At 36.9% G+C, this 23,153-nt stretch overlaps 1 protein-coding gene across 1 annotated transcript in view; it reads right to left on the minus strand.

Annotated features, from left to right (window-relative positions):
* TOX (thymocyte selection associated high mobility group box) overlaps positions 1-23,153 on the minus strand; it is a gene marked incomplete at both ends in the record, with an annotated part of 225,648 nt that overhangs the window by 48,302 nt on the left and 154,193 nt on the right. Inside the window, one exon of the mRNA XM_083361215.1 lies at positions 11,774-12,049. Coding sequence (XP_083217341.1) covers positions 11,774-12,049 — 276 coding nt within the window. The remainder of the gene's footprint in view (positions 1-11,773; positions 12,050-23,153) is intronic.

A 23,153-nucleotide genomic window follows, 5' to 3' on the forward strand; every position in this document is an offset into this window, starting at 1 on the left:
AAAACCTACTGAAATTTTCTGTTAACATTTTTTGTATTATGAGAACAAAAAGAAGACTACTTCTTTTTTATTTAGTAAGATCTTTTTCCTATGCAAATTGGCATTTCTGTTACAATAGATCATAATATTTCTCACAGAACTCAAAGGCAAAATTAAAATTCTTTACTACCTAATACCACTGCCATATACAATGTGATCATATAAACATCAAGAACCTAGTACTTGTAGCATCAGTGCAAAAAGCCAGCATTATCCAGTCCCTGGATCTGTACCCTCTGAAAGCATTAAACATCTGTTTATAAGACCTTTAAACTCTATGCATGATTGTTTGATGTTGTTGTTGTTGTTAGCTGCGAAGTCGTGTCCGACCCATCGCGACCCTATGGACAACATTCCTCCAGGCCTTCCTGTCCTCTACCATCTTCTGGAGTCCATTTAAGCTCACGCCTACTGCTTCAGTGACTCCATCCAGCCACCTCATTCTCTGTCGTCCCCTTCTTCTATTGCCCTCGATCTTCCCCAGCATTAGGCTCTTCTCCAGGGAGTCCTTCCTTCTCATTAGGTGGCCAAAGTACTTGAGTTTTAGCTTCAGGATCTGGCCTTCTAAAGAGCAGTCAGGATTGATCTCCTCTAGGACTGACCGGTTTGATCGCCTTGCAGTCCAAGGGACTCGCAGGATTCTTCTCCAGCACCACAGTTCAAAGGCCTCAATTCTTTGGCGCTCAGCCTTTCTTATGGTCCAACTTTCACTACCATACATTGCAACTGGAAAGACCATAGCCTTGACTATACGCACTTTTGTTGACAGGGTGATGTCTCTGCTTTTTAGTGTGCTGTCTAGATTTGCCATGGCTTTCCTCCCCAGGAGCAAGCGTCTTTTAATTTCTTGGCTACAGTCCCCATCTGCAGTGATCTTGGAGCCCAGGAAAATAAAATCTGTCACTACCTCCATTTCTTCCCCATCTATTTGCCAGGAATTGAGAGGGCCAGATGCCATGATCTTGGTTTTCTTAATGTTAAGTTTCAACCCAAGTTTTGCACTCTCCTTCTTCACCTGCAACAAGAGGCTCTTTAGTTCTTCTTCACTTTCTGCCATTAGAGTGGTATCATCTGCGTATCTTAGGTTGTTGATATTTCTTCCGGCAATCTTAATTCCAACTTTTGATTCATCTAGCCCTGCCTTTCTCATGATGTGCTCTGCATATAAGTTAAATAGGCAGGGCGACAGTATACAGCCTTGCCGGACTCCTTTCCCAATTTTGAACCAATCAGTGGTTCCATGTCCAGTTCTCACTGTTGCTTCTTGACCCGCATATAGGTTTCTCAAGAGACAAATAAGATGGTCTGGTACTCCCATCTCTTTAAGAACTTGCCACAGTTTGTTATGATCCACACAATCAAAGGCTTTAGCATAGTCAATGAAGCAGAAGTAGATGTTTTTCTGGAACTCCCTAGCTTTCTCCATGATCCAGCGTATGTTGGCAATTTGATCTCTAGTTCCTCTGCCTCTTCGAAATCCTGCCTGCACTTCTGGTAGTTCTCGATCCACATACTGCTGAAGTCTAGCTTGTAGGATTTTAAGCATGACTTTACTAGCATGAGAAATGAGTGCAATGGTGCGATAGTTTGAACATTCTTTGGCACTGCCTTTCTTAGGAATTGGAATGTAAACTGATCTTTTCCAATCCTGTGGCCACTGTTGAGTTTTCCAAATTTGCTGGCAAATTGAGTGTAGCACTTTTACTGCATTGTCTTTTAAGATTTTGAATAGCTCAGCTGGAATACTGTCACCTCCACTAGCTTTGTTGTTGCTCAGCTTTTCTAAGGCCCACTTCACTTCACATTCTAGGATGTCTGGCTCGAGGTCAGTGACCACCTCATTGTGATTATCAGGGACGTTAAGCTCATTCTTGTATAGTTCTTCTGTGTAATTTTGCCACCTCTTCTTAATCTCTTCTGCCTCTGTTAGGTCCCTGCCATTTTGGTCCTTTATCATGCCCATTTTTGCATTAAACGTTCCCTTCATTTCTCCAATTTTCTTGAAAAGATCTCTGGTCCTCCCTATTCTATTGTTTTCTTCTATTTCTTTGCACTGTTCATTTAAGAAGGCATTCTTATCTCTTCTAGCTATTCTCTTGAATTCTGCATTCAATTGGGTGTATCTTTCTTTTTCTCCCTTGCCTTTCGCTTCCCTCCTTTCCTCAGCTATTTGCAAAGCTTCCTCAGACAGCCATTTTGCTTTCTTGCATTTCTTTTTCTTTGGGATGGTTTTGGTGGCTACCTGTTGTACAATGTTGTGAACCTCTGTCCATAGTTCTTCAGGCACTCTGTCTATCAGATCTAATTCCTTAAATCTATTTGTCACCTCTACTGTATATTCAACAGGGATATGATTTAATTCATACCTGACTGGCCTAGTGCTTTTCCCTACTTTCTTCAGTTTAAGCCTAAACTTTGCAAGGAGAAGCTCATGGTCTGAGCCACAGTCAGCTCCTGGTCTTGTTTTTACCGACTGTATAGAGCTTCTCCATCTTTGGCTGCAGAGCATATAGTCAATCTGATTTCTGTGTTGACCATCTGGTGATGTCCATGTGTAGAGCCGTCTCTTGGGTTGTTGGAAAAGAGTGTTTGCTATGACCATCGTATTCTCTTGACAGAATTCTATCAGCCTGTGCCCCGCTTCATTTTGCACTCCAAGGCCAAACTTGCCTGTTATTCCAGTTATCTTTTGGCTTCCTACTTTAGCATTCCAATCCCCCATGATGATAAGAACATCATTTTTTGGTGTTAGTTCTATAAGGTGCTGTAGTGCTTCATAGAACTGGTCAATTTCATCCTCTTCAGCACTGGTGGTTGGGGCATAGACTTGGACTACTGTGATATTGAATGGTTTGCCTTGGATTCGAACTGAGATCATTCTGTCATTTTGAGGATTGTATCCCAGTATTGCTTTTCCTACTCTTTTATTGACTATGAAGGCTACTCCATTTCTTCTGAAGGATTCTTGCCCACAGTAGTATACCTGATGGTCATCTGAATTAAATTCACCCATTCCTGTCCATTTTAGTTCGCTGATACCTAAGATGTCAATGTTCAGTCTTGTCATCTCTTGTTTGACCACGTCCAGTTTTCCTTGATTCATGGATCTTACATTCCAGGTTCCTATGGAGAAAAAATCTTTACAGCATCGGACTTTCCTTTCACCACCAGACATATCCACAGCTGAGCGTCCTTTCGGCTTTGGCCCAGTCGCTTCATTCTTTCTGGCGCTACTAGTACTAGCCCTCTGCTCTTCCCAAGTAGCATATTGGACGCCTTCCGACCTGAGGGGCTCATCTTCCAGCGTCATATCGTTTTGCCTTTTGGTACTGTCCATAGGGTTTTCATGGCAAAGATACTGGAGTGGGTTGCCATTTCCTTCTCCAGTGGATCACGTTTTGTCAGAACTCTCTGCTATGACCTGTCCGTCTTGGGTGGCCCTGCACGGCATAGCTCATAGCTTCATTGAATTACGCAAGCCCCTTCGCCACGACAAGGCAGTAATCCATGAAGGGGTGTTTGATGTTACTGAAACATAAATTAAGATATCTGTGATGTTATATTTATTATGGCTTTGTTCGGCACTGGAATGGTTATGACTTAGAATCTTCTTTTTCTTTCAAAGTGTAGTCTCATCACTTTTTATTAACATCGGAACGACCATGTTCATTTAGGATCAGGATAATAAACTTGCAGCACAAAGGTGGAAATCCAAATTCTTTAAACCATCATACATATTTAGCTAACAGGTTACTCAGCTACTTAGAATAGTTATTTACCAAGTACCTATTGGCAGATACAGAAGGCTAGATAGGAAAACTGCTATCTCTGAGGCAGGATGAATGATTCACTGGATTTGAGTTGTTCATCCAAGATTTTTTTTCACATAAGGAAGTTAAAACTAAATTCACATTAATAACTTAGAAACTAAAGAGGGTGATTTTGGAATCTTATGGTTCTAACCAACCAGCAATTATACAGATTTTGCTGCTAGCCATCAAAATGGAGACAGATGGGAATTTATTTTAAAAAATTCTCATTCTTAGTTTGCTAAGCACAGACTTCTGCTTCAAAATCCCTGGAGGTATAGTTACCTTGTAGTAATCCACCTCCTGTCAGACCTTATTGCTTAATTATAGTGATGTATTTAACTTATTTATCACAAGAAGGCACAAGTCACTCACTTTAAAAATCTGTATTAACAATAATTCACAAATAATAGATCACAAGTATAAATAGATAAGGATTTAAGATAATCAAAAAAGGTGTAATGATGATATCTAAATGCCCCGAGAAGCTAACAATACCTAAAAGCATATTTAAAATAAACAGCAATAGTTCCAAGATTTTAATGGAAGGTAGGAAACTGTTTTATTCACCATACTTTAAAACATGTTTTAATTCAAGTACCATTTGCATAACAGACTGAGAAAAAAACATAAAATTCTACTTAAAGCAAAGTAAACTGTTAGGTTCTCTGCTACAAAAAAACAGGATAGGCTACAGCAAAGCTATAATAATCATGTTTCAGTTAGTTAACATTTGCTGTTGACAATCCTCTCATACCATGTTCTCTAAATTCCATGAAATCCTTTCATATATGAAATTTAAATACCCATGAAAGAGAGAACCATCCATCTGGTTAAGAATGCAGATTTGTGAAAATATCATGTGTCTAAGGTAAAGGTAAAGGCAGGGCTTTTTTTCTCATAGAACGCTCAGAACGGAGTTCCGGCACCTTTTTTGGATGGAACCTTGTAGGGTAGGCAAGGTGGGTTGTATGACATGTGTGAGTTCCGGCAGCTTTTTCTTTTACAAAAAAAGCACTGGGTAAAGGTAAAGGTTCCCCCGCACATGTGTGCTAGTCGTTTCCAACTCTAGGGGCCGGTGCTCATCTCCGTTTCAAAGCTGAAGATCCAGCGCTTGTCCAAGGACGTCTCCGTGGTCATGTGGCTGGCATGACTAGATGCCAAAGGTGCACGGAACGCTGTTCCCACCATAGTGGTCCCTATTTTTCTACTTGCATTTTTACATGCTTTCGAACTGCTAGGTTGGCAGAAGCTGGGACAAGTAACAGGCACTCACTCTGTTACGCGGCAGTTAGGATTCGACCTGCCAAACTGCTGACCATCTGATCGACAAGCTGAGCGTCCTAACCCAGTGAGCCACCACGTCCCTTATATCATGTGTCTAGCATATCTCAATTATAAATAGCACTACCAGAATTGTTTTGCAAGGCAGTACTTAGATTGTCAAGGCTATGGTCTTCCCAGTTGCAATGTATGGCAGTGAAAGCTGGACCATAAGAAAGGCTGAGCGCCAAAGAATTGAAGCCTTTGAACTATGGTGCTGGAGAAAACTCCTGCGAGTCCCTTGGACTGCAAGGCGATCAAACTGGTCAGTCCTAGAGGAGATCAACCCTGACTGCTCTTTAGAAGGACAGATCCTGAAGCTAAAACTCAAATACTTTGGCTACCTAATGAGGAGGAAGGACTCACTAGAGAAGAGCCTAATGCTGGGAAAGTTTGAGGGCAATAGAAGAAGGGGACGACAGAGAATGAGGTGGCTGGATGGAGTCACTGAAGCAGTAGGCGTGAGCTTAAATGGACTCCAGAAGATGGTAGAGGACAGGAAGGCCTGGAGGAACATTGTCCATAGGGTCGCGATGGGTCGGACACAACTTCGCAACTAACAACAACAACTTAGATTATTTAAGAGGTCAAACCTAAGTGTGAGGAAAATTAGACAGTAAAGGTATGCAGAAATAACTATTAGTATCTATTGCTTATTGTTAAATTTGGATTTTTAATTGATGAAATTAAGTCTGAAATGGGTCAGGAGGGGAGAGAAAAAGCCAGATTTGATTTGGCTGGAATGCTGAGGGTAACACTTGAAAAAATACCTGATTTTAAATTAAATTGATTAAATATGCTGCAAGTCTGACATTCAGAACCAATAAGCATACAGATAGAGAATACCTTTAAATAATATATAAAGCCATTTTTTCTTCTTCAACCATGTGATGTACTTGCAACATTCCATGCCCACCTATTTGCCTTGGTAGATAGAGTCTGTCAACGTCACTGCAAGAATGAAGGGCATGTCACTATTTTTCTGGTCCTCCTATTCACTGCCTTTAGTTCTGCGTGAAACCAGTCCACTATATCAGCTGTGTATGTAGTACAGTAACTGGAATTGCCCATGTATTGATTGCCTTCATTGTATTTGGACCTTAAGATCTTCACTCTCTTGATGTAGGAGGGATAGTCTGGCAGATGTTTTTAATGTTTGATAGTCATGGTCTGAGTAATTCAGTATTGTTTACAGATGAATAGTAATGGTGACAGTGAATCTACTTGAAATATTCCTCTCTTGATATTAACCTCTCCCAGTCTCTCACCATTGACCTGTAACTGTATCTTCCATTGTGCCATCAATCTTTGCACAAAGTTTCTGATGTTTCTACCTACTTCTGTTATTTCTAGACACTTGATTATCCAGTCATGTAATAGTCAAATTATTATAATTTTCAATTCGATTCATAGTCTGGGAATGGAAAAAGCTTAACAGTTCAATTCCTAATCAAGGACCTAAGAGCTATTAAGGTAGCATCTGAGTATTTAGGCCATTCCGAGTAGGATGGTTTTTTGCAAAGTCACGTCTAATAAATTCAAAATTTCCATATATCTAGGCAGCCTTTTGGGTATTGCTCTAAGGGATTCTATTACTATTGGTACAACCATTGATTTCTCCCTCCATAGTCACTTAACTTCAATTTGCAAATCATGGTATTTTTTTCCTAGCTGTTTCTCTTCAATTCGTGTATCACCTGGTATTGCAATATCAATGAACCTTTTTCACAATTGTGATGTCAGGCATTTGTCGGAAAGATGACTGTCTGAGTCAAAAGTTCCACAGGATTTTGATTTGCTCATTTTCAAGAACTTTGTCAATTTGGTGTTCCCAGTAATTTTTGCTGCATTCTAACCCAAATTTCTGGCAAAGCTTCCAATATATAATTTTGGCAATTCGATCATGATGCTGTAGATAATCAGTCTGTGAGATTTTGCTGCAGCCACTGATAAGGTGATCCACTGTTTCATATTTTTCATTACATAAGTGACATTGTTATTGCTGACATGTTGAATTTTTGCTTTCATGGTATTGGTATGCAAGACTTGTTCTTGGGTAGCCAAAATGAAGCCTTCAGTTTCTTTCTTCAGCACTCCTAATCTCAACCAGCTCCATATTAACTTTGTATTTATCTTTCCTTCAATGTTCTTCAGGTAATGACTGTGCATAGTTAAAAAAAAATTCTAGTTAAAAACCAGATACTCATTTGTTTTCTTTCTATATTCTGCTTTCAATCTTGTTGTTTTCAAGAGGTTTCCCTTGTTCATTAGTTTTCTTATCTTTCAATCCAAATTATCAAGTTCTAGCTCAGTCCAATCAATTATTCCAGCTGAGTATAGTATTACATGCACTGCCTAGGTGTTAATTGCCTTTATGATATTTCCTCCACTCAGCTTTGATTTCAAGATTTTCCGGGCTCGCTTTATGTATTTTGTTGAAGTAGCTTCCTTGACTTGGTTGTGCAATAGTTAATTGTTCTAACTGTCAGGAAGTTTCTCCTTAGTTCTAGGTTGCTTCTCTCCTTGACTAGTTTCCATCCATTGCTTCTTGTCCTGCTGTGCTTAGCCCCTACCTGTACTCTTTATACACTTATGATTGTGTATCATCTGGCCCATGCACTGCGATAATCAAGTTCGCAGATGATACAACTGTGGTGGGTCTTATTACAGGTGGGGATGAGACAGCATATAGGGCAGAGGTACAAAAACTATCCATATGGTGTAGTAACAACAACTTGCACCTAAACATTGGCAAGACGAAAGAGATGGTGTTAGACTTCCGGAGAAAAAAGAAGGAACCTGCTCCACTTTACATCGGGGAGGACTGTGTAGAGAGAGTTTCCTCCTTTAAATTTCTGGGAGTCTACCTCTGTGAAGATCTGACCTGGAAAGTTAACACAACCCAGGTGGCTAGAAAGGCCCAACAGAGGCTTCACTTTCTTAGGGTCTTGTGGAATAACAGGGTAGAACAACGGCTAATGACCCTCTTTTACCGGTCTACTATAGAGAGCGTCCTTTCGTATGGTATTGTGGTTTGGTATGCTGGTCTGACAGCCACAGACAGGAAAGTATTACAGAGGGTAGTGATCACAGCACAAGACATTGTGGGCTGTTCCCTGACACCACTGGATGACATCGCCAGGGCTCATTGCCTTGGAAGAGTGAGGAAGATTCTCAGGGATGACTCACACCCTGGACAGTATCTCTTTACTCTCCTACCATCTGGTAGGAGATATAGGAGTATAGCCAGCCGTACCAACAGGCTGAAAAATAGCTTTTATCCGTGGGCTGTTAGGCTTTTAAATGGGACATAATCTCTGTGAACTTATGCAGAATTGACTTGGGAGGCCGGTGTGTGGTGTAGTTGGTTCACATGGTGTGGTAGGATGGAGGGTTTGTTATCACTGTGTGTTGGGGGGAGAGAGCACGGGGGGAGGCTCAGCTAATCTCAATGTACACATGTTGTACTTTGACAATAAAGGTTTATTTATTATTTATTTATTTATTTATTATTTCAGGTGCTTTGGAGAATAGCTTGACTCCCTCTTCTTTGTGGCAGCCCCTGAGATATTGGAACACTGCTATCATGTCACCCTTCACCCTTCTCTTGTTCTGGTGTTACTGCATTTATCAGCTTTTCATTATCAAGTTTGAATCCATTGTCTTCAACAATTTTTCCTGCCTTAATAACAATTTTTGCACATTTGTCAATGCCATGCATTTCAATGTTTCTGCTAAACTCCTCAGTGCTTTTCAGCAGTGAGCTCAATCAGCTTTTGTTTTTCCAAACAGTTTTAAATCATCCATGTAAATCAAATAGGAAATTTTCAACCTTTTTTTAGCCAAGTCATAGCCACTTTGTTCAAAATGCTTATTAGTGGCGCCATCGAAAGTACAAATAACAGAGGTGACAATGAGTCATCTTTGAAAACATATCTTGATGGCCAGAAGGTAGCACTACAGTAATTACTTTATTTCCTTCCCCCAACAACAGAAAGCTAGTATAGATTGTGAGAGCCCTCACCAAGCAAGTGTACACTTGAAGAGGTGCTTCCTGAAAGATAGATAATGGCAGCATGATTAGCTAGTTGCCACTCTAAGCAAAATGTGGGGCCATGTGAAAGTTGCTTGGAATAGAATGAAAAGAATTCTATTACAAGGTATTACAGAAATAGGTGGATTTATACAAATGCAAATATAAAAATGATATGTTGTTGAATGAAGTGGAAAGATGATAAAAATGCATATAACAGCCTGTATAATACAAAGTAATATGTTCTTGGTGATTAGCTCACCATAACAAGGGGGTCACTGCATTCTGTACTTTTGGTAGTTTCTGACCAACTCTAAATGGGTCTTAAACTTAATCCCATAAATTGCAATACATTGCAGTAGTTCAACTCAGTAATGATGAAGGTATGACAGTGATTGCTTCACAAAATGAAGATGAGGAAACTTATTATAGTATGTGAAAAGAGAGAAAAAGATAGTCACAAAGAATGTAGTCAAAACATACCAAGGAACAGTTAAATGAAAAAAAGGTGGTAAAAATATTCACCAATTCTGACAGAAATAAAGTGTATTTGGGGTGTGTGTGAAAGTTAATTAAATTGCTTCCAGCAGTTTAAATTGAATAAAAAAAGCAATGAAGTGAAAAGAAACTGATGTAAAAGAATGCCGGTAGGGGCAGTCTAGCGAATTCTATGGAAATGATGTGATCTTGTTGAAGAATGGAATTGGAAAGAATGTTATAACATTTATGGTCAAGCATGCCTATGAAGATATTCAGCAGGCTTCCGATTAAAGAAAAATGAGGAGTTACACAGAGGAACATTTTTGAAGTGCAGCATGGCCTTGGGAGGATGTACCAAATCAGAATTTTGGCCTTCAGTTAATCATGATTTATGAACATGAGAAGTAACATTTGAAGTTTATTGATTTTGCAAAACATATGGTAAAGTTGATGAGCTTGAATTATGAGTTTAGGGAAGTATAGATTTGGTTGATGAATGTGACATGAAGGAAATAAAGGATGGAGAGTAAAATGGAATGCTTAGTGAATCATTTGACATTCAGTCATTCATTCATTCAATGTAAAGGTATCTATGGAGAAATATATACAAAATGCTTAATATAACTGGAGAAGATCATTCATTCAGGAGGTGAATATATGTGTACTTCTGTATGTAGTTAATAATTATATTGTTGACTGGGTAGCCAGAGTTTGCAGCAAATAGTAGACAGAAGGTATGATATAACAGGAGCGTGGATCTTAAAATCAATGTATCAAAGACAAAGGTTGTTGTTTTATCCAGAAAACCAAGCAGAAAATGGTAAGAAGTTGCAAAAAATAAGACCAAGTACATAAATTTATCATTTTTGAATATAAACATAAAAGTAAGTGCATTTATGTATTAATCAAATTTATATATCTGCCCATTTCATGAAAGGTGACACTGGGTTGAACAACAATCAGATGAAACAATAAATAAAACTTGTACATGTACAACGTACATGTATGTAAAAAACCTTATTAATAAATGTAAAATGTCAAAACCCCTTAATACTAAATATAATAAAAACAAAAGAGAGGATAAAAATTACACCTCAACAAGTGAGCCATATGAACAAGTTTTTAGTTGCCTGGGAAGTCCAGGCCAGTTTTCACACTTAAAATCATTGCAGCATTTCCCATTATCATGAGATGAAAATGTGGGAAATTGGCAACTGTCACGTATTTATGACAGCTGCACTGTCAAAGGATCATGTGATCATTTGTAACTTTGTAACCTGATCACATGATTCACTTAACAACTTCAGTGAATTGCTTAACAACTGTGGCAAAAATGTCACCAAATTGGGCAAAAGTCATTTAACAACTGCCTTGCTTAAGCAACAGAAATTTTGGGCTCAGGTGTGGTTGTAAGTCTTGGACTATTTGTAAGTCCACAATAGAATTTATGTAATTTTGAAAATCAAAGGGGCAAGTTTAAAGATCAAAAAGCAATATATGAAGTAATATAAGGTATGGTGGAATAATGGTTTGCATGGGTAGATGAGCATGCAAGAAGTATGGTAAATAATATTTGTGTAAATTAGATTCAGTTATGGTTTCTTTTCTTTTTCTAATCTCAGGCCTTAAATTTCTTTGTCCATTTTTATGGTTCACATTCACCCAACCTACTAATGTAAGTAGAAACTGCAGCTAGTTGAAGTTCAGATGATAATTTCATATTCAATGGATCATATACAACAGGAAAGAAATGGAGTATCTTGAATACATGGGAGAGAATACTTATTACATAGATTAAGCATTTATGTTGAGTTACAAGGGGATAAGGTTGAAAAAAGAAACAAAAAATTGTTTACACAGTATGGAGTAAACTTGTGTAAACAAGTTTATTGAGAGGAAATCTCTCAATGTAATGTTTGAGTATAGAATTTATAGATGGTATCACACTTGAAAAAAAGGCATTTATATTGATTAAAATTTAAAAATTTTAAACTTTAAAATTAAAATAAAATAAAATGTCATTAAATTATGTTTACAATTTTATAGTGCTGGTTACAAATAATCACGGTTTTAAAAGGATTGGCCATACCTTTGAAGTATCTTCTTCATCTTCATGAACTGAACTGGATGGTGAAGGAGTGGCAGATTTGCTACCAGGGGGAGATGGAGAGTTGTGAGGAACATTGTTTCCACCCATATTTAAACCAAGCTGAGCACTTAGTTGTGATTGGTTAATAGTTGTCAGCTGACCGTGTTGCATTATTCCTGGTTGTCTCATATCTCCAGGCTGGACTCTTGGCCTCATGGCTGCTATCTGGGGGTGGGAATTATATTGAGTTCCTTCTGTATTCCGTAATTCTTGCATCTAAAAGAAAGAATATTATACATTTATTATTTGTTGTTATTGTTCCACTGTTCAGACAATTTACCCTAAAAATGATTTAAAATTTCATTAAACAAATAAATGAAATTGTATGATAGGGAGTTGCAAAATTTTCCTTATCTTAAAACACAGCAATATTTAAGAAAAGCTTAAAGCTTAATGTTTAATAAAAAAATTGATAATGTCAAAACATTTCCTTTTATATATAATGATTAAAAAGCCCCAAAAGCAGGAAAAATGAGCTAAGATAATGTAATTATATCGTTCTCCAAATCCATTTAGTTTCAAAAGAGCTGTAGAATTTTTAAACAATTGGGCTCTAGTTTTAATATATAAGGCTGTCCAAAAAGCTTCTATAATTTTCCATGTGGAGAAAACAGTGAGTTAATGATTGGTTGATTACTTGACTACACAACTCATTTTCTGAAATCATTATAAATGAGTGCTACAGACTCTAAAGTTATGAGCTTCATAAATTACATTTGTGGGCTTGATTTCATTTTATTTTTTTTTAATTTGAACAATAAATCTAAACTTTATTAAGATAAAAAATGAGAAGGCACTAAAATAAAAAATATTTTCTTCTTCATTAAGACAAAATACATTCAGATATTCCAAATCATCAATCTGAAGTTTTCAAATTTGAACTATACAATATAAATACAAAAGTGGTACATTTTGCAGCCTTAGTTCAATTACTTACATTTGTTTGAAAGTACAATAGAAGCTTGGCTTACATAAAAAATAGAATTTGGCAAAAGTCAGCCTAAACATTATCTTTTCAAGGTGCAATGCATCATCCATTAATTTACACTCTATTCTTATTTTTTTATTTTTATTTATTTTATTTTATTTTAATTCCATTTATATCCCGCCCTTTTCCGAAGACTCAGGGCGGCTTACAAGCTTAGCAGTAGCCTTCATTCTATGTTTATGCCTGCTTATTAGGGCTTTCACACACCCCCAAGCGGCATTATTACAAAGTCAGCTTAATTGCCCCCAACAATCTGGGTCCTCATTTTACCTACCTTGGAAGGATGGAAGGCTGAGTCAACCTTGAGCCTGGTGGGACACGAACCTGCACTAATTGCAGGCAGCTGGTGTTACTTAAGGAGGCATTAGCCCACTGCTCCACCAAGGCTCTTCTTACTTTTCTACCTACCATATTTCCAGAGTTTTATTATAAAGATAAATATTTTGAAAAATAACCTTTCTCATTTTTACTTAGTGGATGTGAAATGCAGTAATAAGTGGTAGGGTGAATTATTTTTGTAATAAACTAAATTATTGGGGAAAATCATTGAAATATATATTTGATAAATATATTTGATGAAATATGTCATTACTTCAGAATGACTGAAGTATGCTTAAAATACATCTGTAAGGGTTTTACTATACAATCAATCAACATTGTAGAAGGATCTATTCAGATATAGTAATGAAAGTAGTAGCAGCACAGTTATTGTGTTTAATGCTATTACTAATTACTAATAGGATTTATTAGAAACATGTATTTTTTATCCATAAAAACAAACACAATTGCAGAAATCTGCCTCTCAACAATCAAGAATTGTACTCAATTATATGGAATAGATGGTACATCCAAAATGCTCTTAAATTAATTTAGTGAGAGTATTGCAAATTTTTCCATTTTTTAATTTCATTACATTTTTAAAAAAATATATTTGAATTAGAGTCCTAATTAGGCACTCTTCGTTATTATTTTATTAATTAAAAACTGTTATAAATCTTTAGCTCTGTACCCACATTTAGCAGATCAGAAGACTAAAAATATTCCTACAAATTATAAATGAAATTTATATAGATATAGATATATAGATAGCTATAGCTATATAGCTATAGCTATATAGCTATAGATATAGATATGGGGCTTATTTAAACTGTGATTTGAGAATAAATACTGGTTTCTTGAATGGCCTGGTGTTGACATGATTTTAGACCCTGTCAGAACTGGCACAAGCACATTTTGCTTTGACCTCTCTCCCTGGTCCCCCAAAAGTAACAATTTAATAGTTAAATACTGCTTTCTCCATAATAACAGGGACAACCTTGGGAAACATTTTAATACAACATATCCTCAGGTTTAGAAGTTATAGCAAATGAAGACATAAGATGTCAGGATGGCAATCTTAGAAGTCCTGTCCGGGTTTTTGAAAGAGGTCAAGAAGTGCATGCTTTCCATAGAAATAATTTAAAAACGTACAAACTGTAAATAGAATAAATCAAAATATTATTTTAGGCTTCCTTCAAAAGATCATCAAAAAATTGGTGTAATGTATGTATCTATACAAAGAGTATCATGCTAGCTGCGGAATTCTGGAAGTGGAACTCCACACAATTTAAAGTTGCCAAAAAATATCTGAACAGAATAACTGTATCCAGAATTTGCATTATTTTTAATTTTTTTGTCAAACACCAAGGCATTCTAAAGTGCAATCATGTGGCATCAGTTATCACTTTTAACAGCCTTTCCCAAAGTCTGTAGAATAAATTTAACCACATTAGAATTAATGTAATGAATAATCAGGGATGGGAGACTACAGAGCAAGAAAAATAATGTATATTGACAACTGATGGTTTAGAAATAAATCTTGAAAAACATTTCAAGATGGTTACTGGCTCTTTACTTTCTCCTTTCAATAGCTCTATCCTAGTCAAATACATTAGCCTCCAAAGCTATCATTATTTCTGCCTCTAGCAGACAATCTATATCTGAACAGTTGTAAACATAAAACTTGGCTGCATTGCTTCTGATCCAGCTGTTTCACTGAATAGCATTTGGTGAATAAAGAACTGGAATATGGGTACCCCCGAGGCCTTATTTGCTAATGTTAGTCACCAGCTGCTGCTTTTTGTGGTGATAATAAGTAAGGCCAGAAAATATGCCAGAGGAGGAGGAGGAAAAAGAGGAAAAAGAAGCATCAGCAGAAGCAGATGATCTCAGAAACGTTTTCATTTTGCATATTTGTTATCATTTAAACTTCAACACTGGTGAATTTTCAAGACTCAACTAAATAGCTTCCTAGAATTAAAAGTATGAATAGAGTCTATATAAAATACAAGAAAATATTTTTCCCGGCAGATCTTTTGTCATATGCATACGTGACCAACCATATTGAATTTTCATAGTAAAATAAGGTATCTAGAATTGTAACTGATACTTCTACAACCTAATACCATCCTCTTGTATTACTTGCACTTTCAGAAAAGAATTGATAGAAGGTAAACAACCAAGGTAAACAGCTAAAACTTTTAGCTGACTAGACATTTCCAAGGGTAGAAAAATAGCTTGGAAATCTTGGTTTAAAGACAATGGTTCATACTGATGCAATATGACACTACATGATAATTAGCTGTAGCAGTTGAAGCTGGGCAAAGGCCTTACTGACCAACAAAACCAGCAGCTCTTCAAAATGAAGCTGGGAGACTAGGAAGACACCAAGATTATAGGCTTGTTCTTTTAGGGGAAATGCATCCCACTAAGAGCCAAAAATTGTATTTATTTTCTTGTATGTAGAATATCTATCAGTGGCAGCTGACAGAGTGGATTAAGCTGGTTTATTGTGGCACTTATGAAAAAGAATGCAAGGGGACACCTTTCTATGGCTGCATTTTCTGTAAACTGTAAAGTGAAATTATAAAGTGTTTTATTCTTAAGTATAAACATATATTAAGGGACGCGGTGGCTCAGTGGGTTAGGACGCTGAGCTTGTCGATCAGAAGGTCGGCAGTTTGGCGGGTCGAATCCCAAGTGCCGCGTAACAGAGTGAGCGCCTGTTACTCGTCCCAGCTTCTGCCAACCTAGCAGTTCGAAAGCATGTAAAAATGCAAGTAGAAAAATAGGGACCACTCCGGTGGGAAGGTAACAGCGTTCCGTGCTCCTTTGGCGTCTAGTCATGCCGGCCACATGACCACGGAGACGTCCTCGGACAAGCGCTGGCTCTTCGGCTTTGAAATGGAGATGAGCACCGGCCCCTAGAGTTGGAAATGACTAGCACGCATGTGCGGGGGAACCTTTACCTTTACTTTACCTTTTATAAACATATATTATATAAAAACAGCTAACATTGTAATAGTCTGATCAAGATAAAAACTGTTAGATGCTAGGGAGTCATTTAACCTCTCTGTCTGGAAAATTAATCCTGCTTGCACAAGAGTAAACTAACACTCTCAACTGGCCCATCTGAAAAAAATTCTTGCATGTATACAGTTATATATGTGAATCTGCTAAAACTATGGTCATGAATTCTTCTCATGCCTGTCCTTCTGTCTCAGTCTGGATTATGCCAACATGTACTTTTTAAAATCAAAAGCAGGAATACTGAAGGACACTGAAAACCATTTCTTGTGAATCTCTTTATTGGCCTATCTTCGTCAAAATAATCTCCAATAACTAATAACAATTTTACAGTATCTGTCAGTCCTGTCATAAATTTCTATTCAGCAATATCATTATTCCAATTTGTTCAGTTGAACAAAAAAGAAAACTTGATTTAACATGGAAATGGGTTGTTGGTTGAATCTCCGAGCCTGGCAATTTGGCTGCAAACGTTTCCTCTCCATTCAGGGGGACATCTTCAGTGCACTTTGAATTGTGCTTTTCTGTCAAAGCATTGGCCTTTAAATACCTTTTTAAAGACTTGTGCTCTGACAGACGAGCACAATTCAAAGAGCACTGGCCGGATGCCCTTCCTAATGCCATGTGGAGTTCGCAGCAGATATTTTTTTCTTTGCTCCCTAGGAACGGAACATTTGCCAATACCTAGAATTGAACTCTCAACCTTCCAAGTGGGAGGCAAGCCTCTTCACCACTAGGCCAGCACCGCACTCTATATTTGGAATACATCAGTTTAAAATTTTCATAAAGGAGCAAAGAGTGCAAATGTTTCACTAAATCCAAACTGGCATTTGGAATTACATTTCATTTTTTGCAGGGGGGGTGGTCAAGACCTTTTGATGAATTCTCTTTTAAAGGGTCTAAATAATGGCTAATTTTGTTTATCAAGGCTACCTAAATAGACCATTTTAGTTAATTCAAATGATATTGTCAAGGTAGAAAACAGACAAAATATAAAAACAAAGCTTATAGGAAATTGTTCTATAATTAAAATTCAGTTATTGTTTCCTAATATTAATCTTGGGTAGTTCTTTAAAAATAAGCCATCGAGTTTTATTGTACTGCATCAACTGATGCACTAAAAGCGCTACACTCAATTTGCCAGCAAATTTGGAAAACTCAACAGTGGCCACAGGATTGGAAAAGATCATTTTACATTCCAATTCCAAAAAAAGGCAGTGCCAAAGAATGTTCAAACTATTGCACCATTGCACTCATTTCACATGCTAGTAAAGTTATGTTTAAAATCCTACAAGCTAGACTCCAGCAGTATGTGGATCGAGAACTACCAGAAGTACAGGCAGGATTTCAAAGAGGCAGAGGAACTAGAAATCAGATTGCCAACATACGTTAGATCATGGAGAAAGCTAGGGAGTTCCAGAAAAACATCTACTTCTGCTTCATTGACTATGCTAAAGCATTCAATTGTGTGGATCACAACAAACTGTGGCAAGTTCTTAAAGAGATGGGCGTACCAGACCATCTTATTTGTCTCTTGAGAAACCTATATGCGGGTCAAGAAGCAATAGTTAGAACTGGACACGGAACCACTGATTGGTTAAAAATTGGGAAAGGAGTCCGGCAAGGCTGTATACTGTTACCCTGCCTGTTTAACTTATATGCAGAGTGCATCATGAGAAAGGCAGGGCTAGATGAATCAAAAGTTGGAATTAAGATTGCCGGGAAAAATATCAACAACCTAAGATATGCAGATGACCATAAATTGGACCATAAGAAAGGCTGAGCACCAAAGAATTGAAGCCTTTGAATTATGGTGCTGGAGAAGACTCCTGCGAGTCCCTTGGACTGCAAGGCGATCAAACCGGTCAGTCCTAGAGGAGATCAACCCTGACTGTTCTTTAGAAGGCCAGATCCTGAAGTTGAAACTCAAATACTTTGGCCACCTAATGAAAAGGAAGGACTCACTGGAGAACAGCCTAATGCTGGGAAAGGTTGAGGGCAAGAGAAGAAGGGGACGACAGAGAATAAGGTGGCTGGATGGAGTCACTGAAGCAGTAGGGGTGAGCCTAAATGGACTCCAGAAGATGGTAGAGTACAGGAAGGCCTGGAGCAATGTTGTCCATGGGGTCACGATGGGTCGGACACGACTTTGCAATTAATAATAACAAGAAGTGTCTTTAAAATAATTAAATGTTAAAGCAGATTTTTTTAGCATGGTCATGTAACAACACAAATGTTTTAACATAACATTTTAATATACACTTCATTTTTTGAAAATTAACATTGAGTTTCATTTGATGTGTTAATAACCTTTGAGTCATGCAGACCAAGGTCTCAGAACTTATCATAAAAGAAACACACTGACTGCTATTCACTTTAATATAATAACATTTTATTTAAAACAACTTCCAATAAATTTCATTGCAAGAAGTAGCTAAAAGGGTTAAAACCTATTAAATGTCAAAGAATTTGCCTGACTCAAACTTACAATAAAGAGAATAGGTTTTCTTTCTGAATTATTTAAATCTTTACTGTGCACTGAACCATTAAATTAGAAAAGTGTTATTAGAAGTGTTCTCTGGTTTTTATAAAAGTTGTAGCCTAGAATGTATCAAACTACAGCCTTTAACTTGAGCAGTTGAAGAAATAGGTTTTTAATCCTAAAAACATGGTTTTCCCTGATATAAAATGGATCATAATTAAAAGTCTCGCCTGCAAGCTAAAGATAATAAAACTATGATTATAGCAGCATATATGTTCATTTAGTGTATTCTTTGTGCATGTTTCCATTTTAATTTGGACAAATGTCTTCAATTTAGTTTGATCTTGCATTTTTCACTCACTTGGATCCTCTCAGCAAAGAATAAAGCTTTTAATAGTGGAACATTTTGAAAAATTAATTGACTTTTTAAAACCTTTTCAAAATTCTAATAGTGATTCTGGCAGGTATATGTTAACATGAGAAGTAGAACTTACACATAAGCTAATGCATATTCATCTTTATCAAAGCTTTACAATTAATTATGATTTAAACATCACATGGAAAGCAAAATAATGACATCTCATTTTTTTACACATTTCATAGAACTGTAGCTAGCAGGATTTTCAAATGGATTATGCTATCAAAATACATGGTCTTTACATATTTTTGTTGTTTCACAAGAAGTTTTATTTTATGATCAAGAATTGCAAAGGAAGAACAATTGTATCTCTCTATGCAATATCTGTTCTAGCAAAACATCACTGAGCTAAAAGAATCATATCCCAATTACATTTAAATCAAGATACTGAAATATTAATATTTAAAATCCTAGTACAAGAAATAAAACTGTAGATAAGTTGCATATATGTGGGACCCCAACGTATTTCATGTAAATCATATGTAGACAAACCAAAGGAAATTAGTACATGCATTTAAACTAGTTTTCCCCAACCTTGATGATTTCTAACTACATGGATTAACCCCCAAAATTGTCAGCCATCATTTGGAAATTCTAGCAGTTGGTTAATACATTTGGAAGGCACCCAGATTGGGGAATACCAATTTGAAATTAATTTAAGTGGAACAGATTGGGTTCTTTTCCTTTTTAAAATTCCAATTGACTCATGTAAAAGAACATTGGAATAATTGAATAAAGTACCACCTTTTGAATAATTCAGTAAAATAAACTTGCCTTACTCTTCAGGTAAGCCATTTACTACCACACTTTTACTTATTTGCAGTCTAATATAATTTTCAGAAGCTTTTCTCAGGATACTTACATTACGTTCTCAAGATACCCTACATTAGTTACAACTTTTTAAAATGTAAGCCCTCTGTTATGGGAAGATTGATAGGACTTAAGATGAACTAAAATTAGTGTTGGTTGGTTTATTTTTATTTAATCCTACTTTTAATAAACTCTGCTCAGTCTGAAAAAATAAATAGGTTAGATTAAAACACAGTCATGGCAGCAAGATCAATCTCTGAACTTTATTTATGGCTGAGCGCAAATTTGGAAATGCATGTCCTTTGCTTATCCAACATTCTAAACAGTACATTTCTGTTTTAAAATTAATGTAAGCTGGTGATATTGCAAACCTACATAGATCATCCACCATTTAGGATGGCAAATATAGTTCAGTTTCTCTGCTAATACAGTTAATCTAATCTTATTTATTTATTAAAAGTACATTTCATTCAACTGCTTTTCACATACTGTATATATCCGTGTATTTTAAAAATGTTGAAAACTGCTAATTTATGATTATTTATGATTACACAGATAAAGTCAAAAGAAGAAATTGGTATATTTTCCAATAAACAGATGCTATGTCTCTGTAGGCAGACATACTATATTTGATCCTACCTAAAAGGCCCAAAAGTGATAGCAGTGAACAGAAGATACATTACACTAAACCGTGACCAGGAACCAAAATTTGTGCCAGAAATTTCAAATTTCAGATCCCATAATTATCTGTCAGCCTGTCCAAGGACAATGTATCATGGGAACTATAGTAGAAAACTTCTTTAAATTATATTTACCTATGTTACTTATTCACATCAAATTAGATAATATTATAGTAAGCATGAGAGGGACGTGGTGGCTCAGTGGGTTAGGACGCTGAGCTTGTTGATCAGAAGGTCAGCAGTTTGGCGGGTCGAATTCCGAGTGCTGCGTAACAGAGTGAGTGCCTGTTACTCGTCCCAGCTTCTGCCAACCTAGCAGTTCAAAAGCACGTAAAAATGCAAGTAGAAAAATAGGGACCACTACGGTGGGAAGGTAACAGCGTTCCGTGCACCTTTAGCGTCTAGTCATGCCGGCCACATGACCACGGAGACATCCTCGGACAAGCGCTAGCTCTTCGGCTTTGAAATGGAGATGAGCACCGGCCCCTAGAGTTGGAAACGACTAGCACGCATGTGCGGGGGAACCTTTACCTTATAGTAAGCATTAGAGAACTTAGAAACAAATATATTTATTTGATGTTTATGTATTTTGAGGATGGGGTAAATGAAAGAATTCTCTCATTAAATATTGTTTACACATCAAAAAAGTAAACTGTAATAATTAACAACAAAAATAAACTTAGTTCAAGAATATTTATTGTCAAAATGAATTCTTATATGTGATGATTCTGCAGTTCATTATAGCAATAATAAATCAACACTGGTGGCTTCATACTGTTACGGAAAACTTGCTGCAGTCAGGAAAACCTGTTTAGTAATTTTTTTTCCATTTCTAATTGTAGCTGTATTTCTTAGTGTCATATAAATAATTGAGACTGAGAATTTGATCAAGTATAAAGTAACTCTACACTTCACTTCAAGACAGTTTCCACTACAGGAACTAGTCAACTGCCTTGACTAGTCCCTGGAGTTTTCTTGGCAAGGTTTCAGAAGTGGTTTACCACTGACTTCTTCCTAGGGCTAACAGAGAGTGACTAGCCCATGTTCACCCAGCTGGCTTTGTATCTATAGCAGAACTAAAACTAACAGTCTCCTGGTTTCTAGTTTGGTATCTTAACCACTACATCAAACTGGGTTTCCTTGAAAATGGTGGGCATAAATTTCAATATAATCTTTATTTGTTTTATTCTTTCACTTTAACCTAACATAGAATTAAAAGTATCCAATTCAGTTTATTTCAATTTGCTGGTGCCTAATATCAATGTGTAGTTGATTCATTTCATATTTAATTGTGCCAAGTGTACAACAGTCTTCTCACACAATGCCTTTGCTATTGTTCAAAGTGATCATCTACTTCTACCATCTTCTTATATTGCTGCTGCCCAATATAGGTGTCAATTTGTTTTAGCAGGGCAGTTGGCAGTGGTGGGATTCAGCCAGTTTGCACCACTTCAGCAGAACTGGTATCTAATTTTTTGTTGCCCAGGCCCAGAATGGACTTCTGGAAGTGGCATCCACACAGAGAATCGGTTGTTCATATATTTGAATCCCACCACTGTGCCTTGGGTGTCCCTGCAGGTGTCAACTTTGAAAATGAGCATGGCTGCTGTGGTTGACACATTGAAAGAAGGAAGAAGGGATTGCCAGGTGCTTCAACTAGTCAAAATAAACCTTTGTTCCATGGGAACCAAGGTCATCGGCTACTCCCAAGACTGCAGGCTGGGTTTTTTGTGAAAAGCCTGCCAAGAAGATGTATTGGGGAACCTAGTTACTTGTATAACTTTGGGGGTGGGATTTCTTAACTTTGTATTGGGGAATTGTTACATTTGTCTTCAGACTTGGTTTCACTTTTGACGTGCCGATACTTTGTAACTAATAAGCATGTTCTTTGAGGAATTTCCAAGCCTGCTTTATTTGTCTCTGTCTGTCAGAACCATGACAGCAGTCATTAAATAAACTTGCCTTATACTACTTGTCTTCATACTCATCCTTCCAAGAACACCCACTGCCCAGCTAGAGATTAGAACATATAACTATGCATAAGAAAGCTGGTGCTTTACTATTTTTCTTTTCTTTTCCTTTGAATGCTCTAAATCAGGGGTGTCAAACTGCCGTCCTGACGTGCCATCTGGAAGCTGCGCCCAGCCCACTGCCGGCAATGGCAAAACTGTCCTGATACGTTGCATGACATCATGTGACGTCACAAGTTTGACATGTCTGCACTAACTTTAATTTTTAATTCCTTGGCTAAGTAATTCTTTTTATTATTTTTTGTTTGACTCTTTATATTAATGTTCCAGGTATGTATAAAACAATTAATGTAGAATTTCTTAGAAAACTTAATCTAAACTCAGCCTTTTCAACTTCAGTTTGCATCATTTTTATCATTTTAAGTGGACCTTATGTTACTTAACTTTGGCCTTTATTTGGTGTTTGAACTCATCTGGGATAGTTGTTTTTTTGTGATGGTTTGAAAATAAAATTAAATCCCAAACATATGAAACATATCTGGGTCTGTTGGCATAACATTACTACTTTTCACAATTAATATTTCCATTGATTTCTTGTGAGAGTGAGGTATCTGTACATTATTCAAC

The sequence above is a fragment of the Vipera ursinii genome, assembly GCF_947247035.1.
Source record: "Vipera ursinii genome assembly, chromosome: 3".
NCBI classification, from domain to species: Eukaryota; Metazoa; Chordata; class Lepidosauria; order Squamata; family Viperidae; genus Vipera; species Vipera ursinii.